This window comes from Neodiprion lecontei, chromosome 3, assembly GCF_021901455.1.
Source record: "Neodiprion lecontei isolate iyNeoLeco1 chromosome 3, iyNeoLeco1.1, whole genome shotgun sequence".
NCBI classification, from domain to species: Eukaryota; Metazoa; Arthropoda; class Insecta; order Hymenoptera; family Diprionidae; genus Neodiprion; species Neodiprion lecontei.
Window position 1 is genome coordinate 32,791,693 of NC_060262.1, and position 14,809 is coordinate 32,806,501.

Consider the following 14,809-nt stretch of genomic DNA (forward strand, 5'->3'; position numbering starts at 1 on the left):
AATCCGTGTGTCACAGCTTGAGGAAAGTCCGTGCTAGCGATGCACCTTTATGTTAGAAGAAACCGAAGAAACTTCATCGCCGAACAGCATCTTCGTAAATTTTAAAATTGCGTGACTGAAATATGACGATTGACGACATTAATTTTAATCGATATTAATATATGTTCACATAGGTATAGACCGTAGCTGGTGATAACCGCGAATAAAATTGTTGGATTACAAGTTAAGTTTCAAGGATTTAAAAACAGTGTAACGAAACTAAAGCTAAAATTACTGAACATTTTAAAATAAAGAACATAGATGTCCATGGATTACTGACAATGAATGCTAACATGACACGTTGACTGAACATCTTCAGTCAACGCATGACATTAAAACATGGCAACAATGAATTGTAGGTGTACGCTAAAATTAGAGCATTTAACGGTATTCTGAAATATCGGAGGTACATGCCAAGGCGGATCACCTTTACTTTGTTTTGGGAATGTTTTGGCAATTCGTTTGGCGCTTGAACATGTTCAAATTCGTAAATACCTCATGCGATAAGTCGGTGACGTCATTCCCTACCCGGCTGTCAGCTGATCGCCAACATGGCAGTCAAAGCTGAGAGATGCCTCTTCGGTAGTTTGGTGAGAGCCTTCAAGCGTTGTGTTTCTGCTGCGGTGAACTGTCAATTCCGTATATTCTTGATGTTATCAATTCGTGAAGTAAAATATCTGTCAAAAAATGTCGGCTCAGCGAGCTCTGCCTCAAAGCAAAGAGGCATTATTGAAATCTTATACAACAAGACTGAAAGACGACGTCAAATCGATGTTGGAAAACTTCGAAGGTATAACATAACATAACCTCAAACAGGTTTTATATATTTTATATGTGGTTTGCTATTCATTCTCCTTTCTCTAATCGTATTGAAAATGAGTATCACTATAAATTATTAGAATATTTTATTCTCACGTGGCTTTACCTCAATTTAATTGCCAATAATTTTGCATTCATTCATCACGGATCTGTTGACATCCGTTTCTATCGACAAATTCCAGTATACTGAATTCCCTAGGTGTGACTTACTAACAAAGTAAATGTCGAGAACTGCAAAACTTGTCCTCGTATGGATTGATGCCATTGAAGTAAAAACTGTAAAAAAGAAAGTCTAGGCTGATTTTTCGTTTGGTATAAATATGATATCTTTCACTTACGACATCTTGAGTCAAATGAATAGTCTATTAAACAGGCTCAGTTTGCTTAAGATGACAATATATGATGATTTTCTATTTTTTATACAATACTTGAGCAAACATTTTTGGAAGTATAAAATCAACTCAATACTAAAGTGTCCGTATCATGGCGATTCGTTCATGTTCAATGCTGTCTTGTGATAATTGTTTCTAATTCCAGTGTATCTAACTGAGAAGTGGGATTTTTTCATGACTGACTAGATTAATATAAATTCCATAAATTGATATGTATTAAATAAAGAAATGTTAATAGACAACAATTCATTAATTGATGAAATATTTCTTGGTATTTTTACAGAAATAGTTAAACTGGCGAAAGGTGAAAATGATACCCAACTATCACGCATGACACAGTGTGAACAGGATACATACGAAATGCACGTCAGAGCGGCAAACATTGTTCGTGCTGGAGAATCTTTAATGAAGCTCGTATCTGACATAAAGCAATATTTAATTTTAAATGATTTTCCATCTGTCAATGATGCGATTACACAGAATAGTAAATTATTTCGGACTAAACAGGCTGAATGTGATCAAAAACTTGCTTCTTTAAGAGATGATATGGCTGCCGATCTATATGACTTGGAAGAAGAATATTACACGTCGATTTATAAGTGAAAAAGTGTTTTGCACTCAGGAGAACTGAGAAAAATCAGAATATTCATTATAAGCTCGGCTTTGAGCCAGTGTAGATATAAGGCAGCCCTGTCTCAAATTGTAATGCAATGAGTAAAATTACCCATCTATTCTAGTGAAATATTTTGTATAATTGAATAAATAATTGATTTTACTAAAGAAAAGTCCAAGAATTTCTTCCATATCTCACTTTTTCAAATGTTACTTATTTGTATTGCATAAAAATTATAAATATTTTAAACTGAGGCGAAAGAATATGAAAGTGATTTACCTGCGAATAGTAACTGGTATAACAATCATCTACAATATAATTTCAATCAGTATTGTATTTACGGTACTGCGAGTAGAATGAAAGGAATCAATTTGCATTTCAACGGAAAACAGGCAGATTTCGAAGCTACGTAATCATTGCACGCATGATAAAACAGTGGAAAACCGTCGCGACCATAGATTTTAGTTTAATGATTTCTTTATTCAATATTTCGTAACACGTAGTTTCCAGTACAGTAGATACATCACACAGTTTTTTTATATTTAATATTTTTTTTAATTATTGTTTTGCTAATCAATATGTATGATTTTAGTATAAATCAATGCTTCGTGGTAATTATAGTCTTATGATTAATGTAATACTAGTTGTTTAATCAAATGATATAATATAATTAACATCTTGCATACTATGCCGATGGATATATTACGATACTGTACAATAATAATTTACATAAACTTACGGAGCCTGCGCAAATATATCAAAAGAAACTTAATGGAAACGATGTAACAATTTTCTCACACAGTTGAGGGTAAACAGATTTACCGACTCTTGGAATGTGTAATGTTAAGTAACCACTTCAGATTTTTCTAGCCAACCAAAACCAACTGTACTAGCTTCAATAGGCTACTAAACAATAAGGGTAAAACTAGTACATAAAAATCGTACTAGACACAGGAGTACAGTTAATCTTGTTATTAATATTATTGGTTAATCCATTCAGTTACATCACGCAGACTCAAAGGAAAATTTGAAATATTCCGCAAGTGAACAAATTTAAAAGAAAAAACATTACGATGACAGGTAAATGCCGTGACATTGACGTAGCAGCTAAATTACAATAAAAGAAAAAATAATAACATTCAAAATGAATAGTAATAAAGAAAAAAAGGAGAGCAAAATTACGAAGAATAAAACATTACATCACAAAGATGAAATTCTATGAAATGATTCACTCTTTGCATACAGATTTTCAGTTTTAAATATCACCTTTGTATTATTGTATATATAGTGAGAAGTTTTTTGGCGGTCGTCTGACATAGCTTTGGTATATCGAAAAACAGAGTATACCAAGAAATAGTTTACGTCAATCATACTCGCCAAAAAATACTTGTCAATGATGAACTTTTGATCTAAATTTTAAAAAATTTGGCTTTCAAAACTGGAATTTTCAAACTTACACTGAACTAAGTGAGACTTTATCACGAGACTTTTAATACCAGTGTTAACTGGTCACTGAGCACTGAATGTAAACGATTGAACCGTTCCATAGCTTCAATTTAAGTTATATACTTATATTTATCATATTTTTATTCAATCACACTTTAAATACTACACTTAATATTTTTAAAGGGAATATTACTTTGAACATTACGGGTTCAGTTGATTTCAGCTCCGAAACACCAATAAAAAATCATCAACGAATAACACACTGAATGACAAATTATGACTCATAGTTATACTTTTAAATCAATAAGAAGTTATTGAATTTTTCTTTATCGGAATCGTTGACAAAGACCGTATTCCAATATGACTTAAGACCAACAATAATTTAATATATACAAAATTTAAGTCACTTAAGATTAATAATCATAATTAACAATTAGACTTTCCAAATTGGTACTTTACCCTAGAATTCATCAATTTTGACAAATACATGCTCTTGGTCCACATCCAAACACAACATGTGAGGATGAAACACATGTAACTAATTCAAGACCTTATTGTATTATTTCTTCATTTATTTCATTCAATGCTCACCCTGCGGCTTGATTCGACAATAAGTGATGCTCGAGTAATAAAAAAAATTCGATTTAATAATTATCTTCTTAAGTCGTTAGAAAATTGGAAATTTCATACAAAAGGTAGGAATGGATGAAAATTCACTTCAATGTGCAAACCACTGTACGGAATGAAAGAATCTGGAATTTTCAATTACATTTTATCGTTTTAAAAACAATACGCGGTAACTCATCCTAAGTAGACTTAAACTCTACTTTGGCAAAACGTTTACAAGTCTAACCTTTAGTGGGTTTTTCTATTTTCACAAATTTTTCACGATCTTGTATGATTAGTTATTTATTTATTAATTTTTTTTTACTTTTCTTGTTCTTTTTATACAAAGTTCACTCAAAAGCACGCCATATTTTTATTTTTTTTTGCTAAAATCCCATTACTATCATAATTTGAAATAATCTCAAAAGTGACTTTGAATTATCTTAAAACGTCCTAGTAAACTTTTCTCAAAACTGATATGCACCATCGTCGTCCCTCTCTTACAGAGGACAAAATATTTGGGCTTTAAAAATATATTGAAAGGGTGGTGTGTTACATTTGGCAGTTATGTTACGCTAATTCAGTATTCAGAAAAGCCTGACTTACACAACAAATATATATGTATACATATATGTGTATATTGTATAGAGTAAATGCATATACTTGGAATGATGCTGTTCACAGGTTATTTCGCTGATTAAGCATTTTCTTATTATTCTTGTTATGCACGAGTTGCTTCTTACGTTATCAGCAACAACTCGATCGCTAATTCACTACCAGAATATATTTCTAAAGTGTATAAGTATATGTATAATTAAATTAATAACTATGTATCATGCTTTCGTACTGTGAGCATTCGTCCAGCCAGTATCCTGCGCTTAACTAAATTGTATAAGCATATAAATAGGTTTTCTTCCTCATTGCTTTTTAATGACCATTCAAAGTCTTATGATCGAACTAAACATTATTAAAACAGCAAATCTGCCGTCGTTTCGGATCCCCATGCACCGGCGTCTTGGGCTGGTTTCAAGTAGTCGACTTCCCCCAGACTTTCGGGTTGTTCAACGCGCGAAGCGGTCGAGGATGGCGATGCCCTGGTGACCCCAAGTTCAAATCCTTCCGAGGCCAGGTCTACTTTGCTTGGAGTGTAACTGGCTAAACCACCTCCACCTGCGAGGGACAAGCACTAGCGGTGAGCAACTTACATGACATAGTACAAAGCATCTAATATTATACCTACACATTACGGGAAATAAAAAGGTAACTAGGACCGTTTTATTGAGGACAATGGAAAGGGTCTCGGAGGCTTTTGTCCCATGCCGTTAGGTTTGCAGTAATTATTGTGAGACGTCGTGCCGCCGTTAAACAATTAAAAAAAATTACGTCTTCCAGCTACCTCAATTAACAATTTTCATAATATTTGGTAAAATGAAATTGTCAAACTTTCGAACCTGGCTACATATGTATATACACATACAGATTATATCGAATGAAAACTCAATGGAAATTACCAGTAGTAACATTAAAACGTGGGTGGGGAGGAAGAGCAATCTTTTTACTAGCAATGTGAGTAATAATTACGATAACCAATCTATTAATGAAAACGATATCAGATGCGGATTCATCATCAATACCATCAATCTTAAACAGTCTACTGATAAGTAAGGATTTCCTTTTTTGGTAACTGAATATAACGTACCAGGTTGTTGAAGTAAGTAACGTTAACGTCACGGAACATCAGGAAGAAATAAGAATAAGTTCATGTACTCATTATTTTTCAACTGCGAATTTTTCGCAAGTGCAAATACAACCCTACTTAACGTGATGTTAACTACACAAAAGACTCTACCATTGGGTCAAAGTCAAGCAAACACTGCGAGGAACTAGGGTTTACTAAATCGAAGCAAGGTTTCGTCTCTTCATCTGTAAAATACCCGAAAAATACCGAGAAGAGTTAGCGAAGATATATCATTAAATACCGTGATTATTAGTGAGTTGATTGAGAGTTTGATTAAATGAGATTAGTGATACATTATAGCATGCCGTACAGAATTTCGGCAAAAAATTGTTTACACTTCAGCTGCTGCTACGAATTGTTTGTTGTCGAAAAAAAAAATTACGAAAATCTCTGTTTATCAATCTGCCATTAATATCGTCAATATTCGTCAAACGCCGTACGTAGCATGTTGCGAAAGTGTGCATTGCGCATTCGGTGATTGACATAAAATTTTGCATGTTTGCATATTTTATATTGTTTACACTATTTTGTTAGCCTTTGTTATTCGGCCTTGCCAACGTCGTTTTTCCTACCACAATACACGCCCTGTATATCAAATTCCAAACTTTATATTATTAAAAAACGAACGAGGAAAAAAAACAATAGAATAAATTAATGTGCGTCGAGTTGACACGACGACTAGTAGAAAATTTTAAATTTACCTAAAACAGATGGAACGCCCGGCGTTGGGCTGACTGATGGTGGTCGGTTATCTACAGCATCTCTGGTAGAATCTGATCGGTCAATCGAAGAATCTGATGCAATTTTACTACTCTCCCCTACGAGCATCGACGCCTCGCTTGGATATTCAAAAGTTCGTGTCGCCGTATCGTCAAATTGAATGCGATGCTGAAAATGAAAACACAAAAAATTTAATCACTCATATGAGCGGGAAAAACTATACAACTGTTTCTTATATAACACATTGAACATTGCGACGGAAGATGGTATAAGCATCTGATAAAAAAATAAAAAGCGGATTTTCTGGCGTGGTATATAGGGGGGGTGTTAATATAGAATCTCTCACGATAATACATTTTTGTGTCAGGTTATTTATATTTGATTACCATTACGCATAAGATCAAGGATAGTAAAATTTATGAACACGTCGTATTTGCCGTCTGGCCATAGCTTTAAAGGATCCTGTATTCCATTTATAACAGTAACTAGTCACACTCGCTGAGTTTTTGACTGAATCGAGAATGGCGTCATCGCCGGTATAACACCTATTCATTGCAGGAAAGAAGTCGTCATCTTCATTTTTGTATACAAGTAAAAGTATTTTCATATTCAACCAGAAACCCGTATCTAACAGGAATATGAACGTACATTGCGTGTACTGCAAGATATGTGAGAAAAAAAAAAAAAAAAGTTATCGCTGAATGACGAGTGATTGAAAAAACACGTGCCTGAAAATTAAATTCATACAACAGTTAGTTGTCATCGAACATTATACTGACAATCTTTATTGGTAAAGAATGACATAAAAATTGCTTCATTATTGCAGAATTATGTATATCAAGAATGGCACGCGCAGTTTTTCCGACAGGATTGTTTTACATATATAAACATTATAACATTATTACAATACCGTATAGCAATACTTCTGAATACATCGTAACCGTACCGGTGATTATTTCAAGCACGAGATGACTGCTTACAGCGGTTAATTAAATGAATCCACCGTTGTTGCTTTACGCTGCTGTGACTATATAATGATATCATTTTGAAAGAGCGCCGATTCCACTGCACGCCGCGCATTTCATGCAGCGAAATTAAATAAGTACGTAGGTACAAGTAACCTTACTAGCTCCGCGAGACTTTTTCCTACACTCTTTTACTTTTTTTCGTTTGCTCTTCGTTTTACAACAAGAGAGTGTAGTTACTTCGTACAGCATGCAGTTTCCCGGTCTGGTAGTTCAAGCGATAATAAAAACCGTTAACACAAAGATAAAAAATGAACTAAACTTCAATGAGTAGGCATCATAGATATTGAAAATTGCAAGTATACAGAAAGTATGATTCAGTGTCCAATAAATGTCCGCTTGAGTAAGAAATTGAGTCACCATATTTTTGCCCTAGGCCTAAAAAGATGACAAATGGTTGAGTAAATTATGGTTCCAAGTATGTGCAGCGCGCACACTTACAAACCATGAATGTACTTCGGCATGTTCGCCATCGAGACCCTTTTAATTACCGGGCAAAGTACATGAATTATCGACAATTGCACAGTGCGTGGCAAGACATATGCGTGCGTATACCGACTTCGGGGAAGAATTTCTAACGGTGTTAATCGCGGTATAGTACCTACAGCGTCAAATAGTTTACAATTATTGTATAAAATTACCCGCCAGCGTCGGATGCGGCAAAAGCAGCAAGAAAAATGCCATCAAGCGTATAATTTCAACGTATAAGGATAATACCAGAGTAGCTTGCCTAGCGGTCGGTAGATGCAGTAGTGAGTCGGTAAATAACCTGCATGCGTTGCGTCGAGTGTGCGAAATTCAACAGTCAAAGCGAGTGCGGACACACACAAGCGCCTATAAATGATACACACGGATGTACACCGTGTGTTATTATAAACGGCGAGTAATGTAAACAGTAAACAATAAAGCCATTCCTCGTCGGCGTTCACGTTTTATCACAATGAAAGCCGATATCCCCACGCAATTTTCACAAAGTGTGTGCAGTAAGAGACAGAGCCTAGCGCATCGGATCACGGATAGCAGAGGACGAAACGCGAACAGCTATCTGATCTCTCACCGCAACCTATGGCAAATTCCATGCAAAATTTTTTCGACCAAGGCTTTCTTCTTTGGTAATAAACGTGTATAAGTTTTCACGTGATTGTCCTCCGCCCATCCGCTATATTTGCGGGCACAGACACACATCCGACAGTTTGCGAATATCGATAGATAGAAAGTCAATTCCCTCTTCGTTCTGAACTCTGCAAACTCGTATGAATAGCCTTTCTTTACGGCGCAGCCGATACCAGTCACAGGTTTCTCGAACTCGAAACAACGCTCTTTTCGTCTACACTGTACACACGATACGGTATTGTCATTGAACATGATAAACGCTTGGTCAGAGATTGAATTTCCACTCGTCGACACGCCTCGATTGTTGAGCAATTCCGACAAGTTCACGCAATGATGTATGCGTTGAACCCCATAATTGGAACGCCGGCGATGACAACAAGAAACTGTGATCGTATTTATTCCGGTTCAAGTCACGGCGTGTTCGATCCGTTGCTATAGTTATCAATTTCTCAGGACGAATTGAGCCTGGCAAACTCTTTCACCTTCTAATTGAAAGATTGTACAATTTCTCGACGTTCACTTTACGCGAATGATACGAAAAAGAAAAGTATCTTGTCAGACGTAAAGGCGCATTTCTAGTGCAGTAATGGTCGATGAAACAAAGTTCATTAAATGGTTCTTACAAAATGAAATTGGAAAACAAATTTCTTCGAATTGCTTTCATTAAAGGAACTTCTCAACGTTAAGATCTGATCAAAGTACCTCGTTATTACCTTTGGTGTGTACAAAACATAGTGTTTAATAATAGACTGAACACGTAACTGACCAGAACTTTGACTTTGGGTTTAATGGAAACAACAATTGTATTCTACTACAATTACATTCATTTCGGGAATGTTGGACATTGCGTGCATAAATAGCGTTAATAATGTGGTTGCATGACCAACTGGTGTCATTGATTTTTCACAAAAATTAGTAAACTGGTAACTACGGAAATAAAACGGTTAATCAAACTACTTGTTTCGCTATACGTTCCTGCAAAACGGAATCTCATAATGCATAACGGTATGTATAAGATAAACTGCACCGGCAGCAACTATGCATCACACAAATTGCGACGCAAACTCGGTTCAACTCTCATTCAAGACGTAATTATGAAATTATTTCATTTTCTCAAGTAAATTACCCCTGAAGTTGTGGTTTTTATTCTTATAATTTTTAAATCGAAATACTTTACGAGGGCAAACGACCAAATTGAACCTTCGAAGCAAACAATGCTGACACAGTACGCTAGTAATATAAAGCTCCTTACGGTGTGCACGGATAATTTATATCTTGAAGTGAATTTCCGAAAATTCTTCAGGCTTCGACGATCACTTCCAGTGAAAACAATCGGTAACCCTCGAATGTATAAACTTCTATGAAAATAATTCTCTAATTTTTGGTACCTATTCGTAAGTTATATTATTTTTAATTTTCACATCATAACAATTTTTTACTATACGAATATTGAATTCATTAATACAAATGAATACCATACGTAGAGCAATATTCTTCTTATAATTTTTTCAACCGTCCGAGTTTTCTCACCGCCTTCTGGATGCCGAAATTCATCCCACTACTATAAATACCGTTACAGCAATCAGACGGCCGTCGCGTTGGAGTTCATTGCGTCTCAGGTATCAGTTTGTCTATCATTTACATACGCAAACGACCTAGCCCGAGGCCCATGCCTTGCTGCCCATAATTCTCTTCACCTCTCTCCGTAACTTTCTTGCCCCCGAACTTGTACATACATCCCTTTTCTCCACGACATTCCGGGTCGGAATTAAACATTGAAAAATGCCGGTACCTCACCCAAGTGTAAAGTATGTACTTGACAAGAAAAAAAACAAACGTTAGAATCATTCCAATGTTGCAGCAACCAAGTTTATTGCAGACTTGCACAATTCCGTGGTCTGGAGAACATTCAAAATTATTCTGTCCTGCAAAGTATTCAGTTTTTTAAACTAATATACATATATATTCTCGTTCGACTTCTATTTTATCATCTATAACGGTTATAATCGAGTTCCACAGATAAACAATGATAAAAATATTTCAGGTACTTCCCAACGGTTTGCAGTGTACAATTTTCACGTTAGACGTAATTACCAAATACCTGCCTTAATCTACTGTGAATAAATATACCGTGTAACGTTGCGGAATCGGTATTATATACGAGTCTCGAAGCTGTGTCCATTCAAGACTATAACCGTAAAACACAATAACACGTATACAGGTGGACCTATTTCACTGATCGGTGTTGAAAATCAATTCTTAGTACAGTACTGTGGATATTTTTACAGCGTGGATAGTTACTAAAGTTGCAACCTGCTCTCGAGATTAGGTTTAAATCGCTGTACAGCCTTGGGAGTCGGCCATATCGCGTCTCGTGGACGACCACGCTTTACACTAAGATATATTATTATATACTTTCTGTGGTTATTATCCTTTCGCAATCGACGACCACCAATCGCCAGCATTTTATCTTTGACTTATATAAATTATGTGCATCATGTAATGAAAATCGAAATTTATCGTTAATCCGTGAAATAAAATCGGCATTCAAATCCAAACTCGAGACTCGTCTCTGATAGATCGTGTCATACGAAATTCTCCAGAATGTTTATTATGTAAGTATATCGAAAAAACATGCGGATAAAAATACGAGAAATAAACATCGATGATTTATAACGGTTGAAAAAAAATCGATTAATTATTCAGAATCTACCTACAACTGCAGTTGTCATATGTTATTCGATAAGGTCAAACGAAGCGCCGCAACGATTTTAGCGGGTACAGAAAACCGGTAAGACCGATAATCGATCCAATTCCCATTGGTGACGCAATGCGATAAAATATATCTAGGCGTCCGAGTGAACCCACGTCTGTTAATTAAAGAAGAGCGTCGTAATTTTCAAATCTATCAGGCGAACATGAAAATAATCTATAACAATCTCCGTAGTCGATACGTAACGCGATTGGCGCGAGATGGAAAAATTTATACCTACAATTCGAATTGACTTGAACGGTTAAAGGAATAAAAAATAAATATTCATGTATAACGAGATAAATTTATCTTTTGTCAAGGAGTCTCGCACGGGAAACTTGAGATCAGGCCGCAACTTTCGCAGCGGCCTTGATAAAACGTTCGCTGCGAATTAAATCGACTGCAACTGACCTCGCGACAGTACGAGTTTGACAAATACACGCCCAACAATTAACGGTCCTTAAAGACTGGAACAGGCCGCAAAGTCCGGGTTGCGGAATGGTGTTTGATATAATTCGAGGTCCCAGCGGCGTCTCGAATATCCCTGCAGCCAATCTTCCCGAGGCGTTAAAAATTACGATATGGACAGTTCCGTTGAACGATGAAAATTTCACGAACGTCATCGCGTAGAGGGTTTCAAAATTTCCCACGGTAACCGAGAGATTGTATTACGTACCATAGATTGAAAATTGAGGAGCGTAATGTCCGTATCTACGAAATCTTTTTACTACCCCGAAATGATCATGGAAATATTGTAGTAATGTTTCGTAAATATGGATTTATGCGACGAACGAATGGCAGGTAGTATGGTACTCGGTATTATCGATTTATGGCCTATTCTTCGAACGCTTCGATGATCTCTGGAGAGCAACTTCGTTCAATCGCGCAGTTATACGTTTACTCCCATACATATACAGAGAAAGCTCAGCAATGACCGTAAAAAACGTGAAGGTATATAACAGCAACCCGGAAACTCAATGAATAGACAAGTTATTTTGCAGAACAATAAAATGTTAATGTCAACGTTCACACGGAGTAGTTTGTTCCCGGCCCGCGAATATCTTCGCGAAGCCGGCAAGTATAATTTGAGCTGTAGAAGCCTCGAGGCCGCAGCGCCGGTGATTCGAAGAGCATGGCAAGACAAATTTGCGAGTAATCAAGCGGTGAAAAGAGTCCGCAAGATTAACGCCAGGTTCCACCTCGATTCCCGTACAGTGAATGCATCGTGAAAGTGATAAGCGTTACAACGGCTGGACAGTCGATACTCGTAGAGAAGTGGTAAGTAAGGTGTACCGGAATCGCTGTCCGCATCGGCAAAGAGAAATTGTTCGATGATCCTAACAAAGTGGATCGTAAAACGAAATTATACGTCGTATCTGCTTCTTTGAGCATGCGGAACACAGAAGAAGTGTCTAATAATTTTCATGGGAAAGTAGTTTCGACTTTTATAATTAAGCATTTCGCTGATGGTTTAATAGGTTTGACCGCTGCTGCTGCAGCAGGGAATTTGTAGAGCCATGTTAGTTTACAACGTGTGCGTTTCAGTGTTTTTCAAAAATCCCAACTTTCACAAGGGGCATACGATATCGGTATAACCGGTTTTCAGTCGACGTTCGGAAGATAACGTCTTCTACGGCGATATATGGAAAGAAATAAGAAAAAAATTATATATAAACAAGCTCCGATGCTACTAAGGTGGAATCTATATCCTACATTCACAGAAACATGAAGATTTCTATTAGGAATATCGAGAACGCGTGTCATACGTTCCTCTACAAAAAAAAAGAACCAAGAATACACTGTAACAAATGCAACCCTTGTTACTTCTAATTTTGAATAAATACTACAGTTTCACGTTGAAAAATGATCATCTTTTCCAAAAATTTTTAACCCACTTGAATTATTCAAATACTAGCAGTAACAATACGTCATTCGTGACTTAGGCAGTCAAGAAATCAAGAGAACGTTTCAACCCTGCTAATCACTGTCTATCCAGGTTCGGCTCAACTTCTTAGCCCGCAATTTAACTCGCGTGCATCACACACACCAAGCGTTGTTAATCGTTTTTTATTACATCGATAAGATAAATCTTATCTTTCCCTTATCGCTTTACGGATATAAATTATCAAGATTCATGCTAAAAACAATCCTCTGGGTAAACTCTAAAATGGCGCTGAAGATCGATGTCCGTGTATTTTTGGGGTTATTCGCCGCAGGCGGGCGTCGCGGCGTCGCGACGCGACTTGCAAGGGCAAGTGGAGTTCACACACGAACGAGTCGCAGAGAAAAAAGGAAGAGAAAAAAAAACCTCGGCGTGGGATCAGTTGGGATTTTCACGTGGTTTAGATAACCGATATTTATACTCTCGACGAGCTATGATAATCATAACACGTCGTTCTTGAGTCGAAAGCAAATATAATTAAATATTATAATGTGCAGATTTATAGGCGAGAAAATGAAAGGAGAAAATACAGAATCTGATATCGATCTGTAGTGATTACGAAATTTTAAGAAATTCTTTCGACAGAAGAAATAAACTATTTTTTTTTTTTCAGTTTTTGAAATCCAAGTTTTACATTCGTTACGTGCGATTGGCGCAATTGATAAGTTTTCATTTACTTCAATTTGTTGCTCTAGGATCAAAATTAACTTTTTCAACACTTTGCACTCTTTACCAAATTTCAACACCAATACTTTTTTTTCACACTGAGTACATCGTAGTCTCCATCGCGTATTATGTGATCTGAAAAGACGATATTATATAAGGTGTTGCGACGTTGTAGCAGGCGCACACGTGTCTTTTAAAAATAAAACAACCAATCGATCAACCGATGAAGCTAATGAATGACTGCGTGTCATGATATAAAATCCCAGTGAGTCAAGAGACCGAGAGAAAAAAAGTGTGTGGGCTCAGATACAAGCACATATATACCCCGTGAGTCGTAGATTATTTTTTAATCTAGACAGCTACGAGTTTAACGCCAAAACGCATGGCGGGGAAAATTTTGCACAAAGCATCGCAACCGGGCGTTGTTCGAACTCGCGATATCGCGAATTCGATCAGTTTCATGGTACGGACACCTTGTGAACTTCAATCTTAATCGTGAATTTCAATATTTTTATCTACGTACGTATAATATATTATATACATAAACACTTTCGAACATCCGCGATCAATCAAATAACTCAATACAGCAATAACGCTGGAAATCGTAAATTTTTTTTTTCTTTCAAGTGCAGAGCAACAATCGCTTACCACCGGCAGATAAGCATCGCGGTGCGGTGGATCGGTGCATATGATAAATAGCGAATCCATGCTTCGTTAAACCGAGACGGTATACGCATACCTATACATGCGGAGATATTGCTGCAGTGCGTACGATGCGTTAGTTACGCGCAGCGATGAGGGAGGGGGGATGCTCCGGGAAATCCGTTATGCGTCACCCCTGCACCGAGGGGTTGGCAAAAGTGCAGGGATGACGCACCCCGAGTCATCGTCGTAACGCGGCATCAATCTTTTCTGGAGCAGAGCCAGAAGCGAAGCGC

General features: G+C 36.7%; 2 protein-coding genes across 2 annotated transcripts in view; one reads left to right on the forward strand and one right to left on the reverse strand.

Annotated features, from left to right (window-relative positions):
- Positions 1 to 110: 110 nt before the first annotated feature.
- Positions 111 to 3,235, forward strand: LOC107226540 (mediator of RNA polymerase II transcription subunit 22). The gene is made up of 2 exons (XM_015667388.2): positions 111 to 829; positions 1,534 to 3,235. Exons 1-2 carry the CDS (start codon positions 727 to 729, stop codon positions 1,851 to 1,853), a joined length of 423 nt encoding a protein of 140 aa, XP_015522874.1. The 5' UTR covers positions 111 to 726; the 3' UTR covers positions 1,854 to 3,235.
- Positions 3,236 to 4,214: 979 nt separating this feature from the next.
- The window catches only part of LOC107226600, a 33,315-nt gene continuing 22,720 nt past the window's right edge, over positions 4,215 to 14,809 (reverse strand). Inside the window, exons 3-4 of the mRNA XM_015667474.2 lie at positions 6,355 to 6,541; positions 4,215 to 5,085 (exon numbers count right to left, since the gene is read on the reverse strand). Of these exons, the coding sequence (XP_015522960.2) occupies positions 4,883 to 5,085; positions 6,355 to 6,541 (390 nt within the window). The 3' untranslated portion in view covers positions 4,215 to 4,882. The remainder of the gene's footprint in view (positions 5,086 to 6,354; positions 6,542 to 14,809) is intronic.

Coding starts and splice junctions, on each gene's coding strand:
- LOC107226540 (XM_015667388.2), top strand. CDS start 727: ATGTCGGCTCAGCGAGCTCTGCCTCAAAGCAAAGAGGCATTATTGAAA. Junction 830..1,533: donor GATGTTGGAAAACTTCGAAG/GTATAACATAAC, acceptor GTATTTTTACAG/AAATAGTTAAACTGGCGAAA.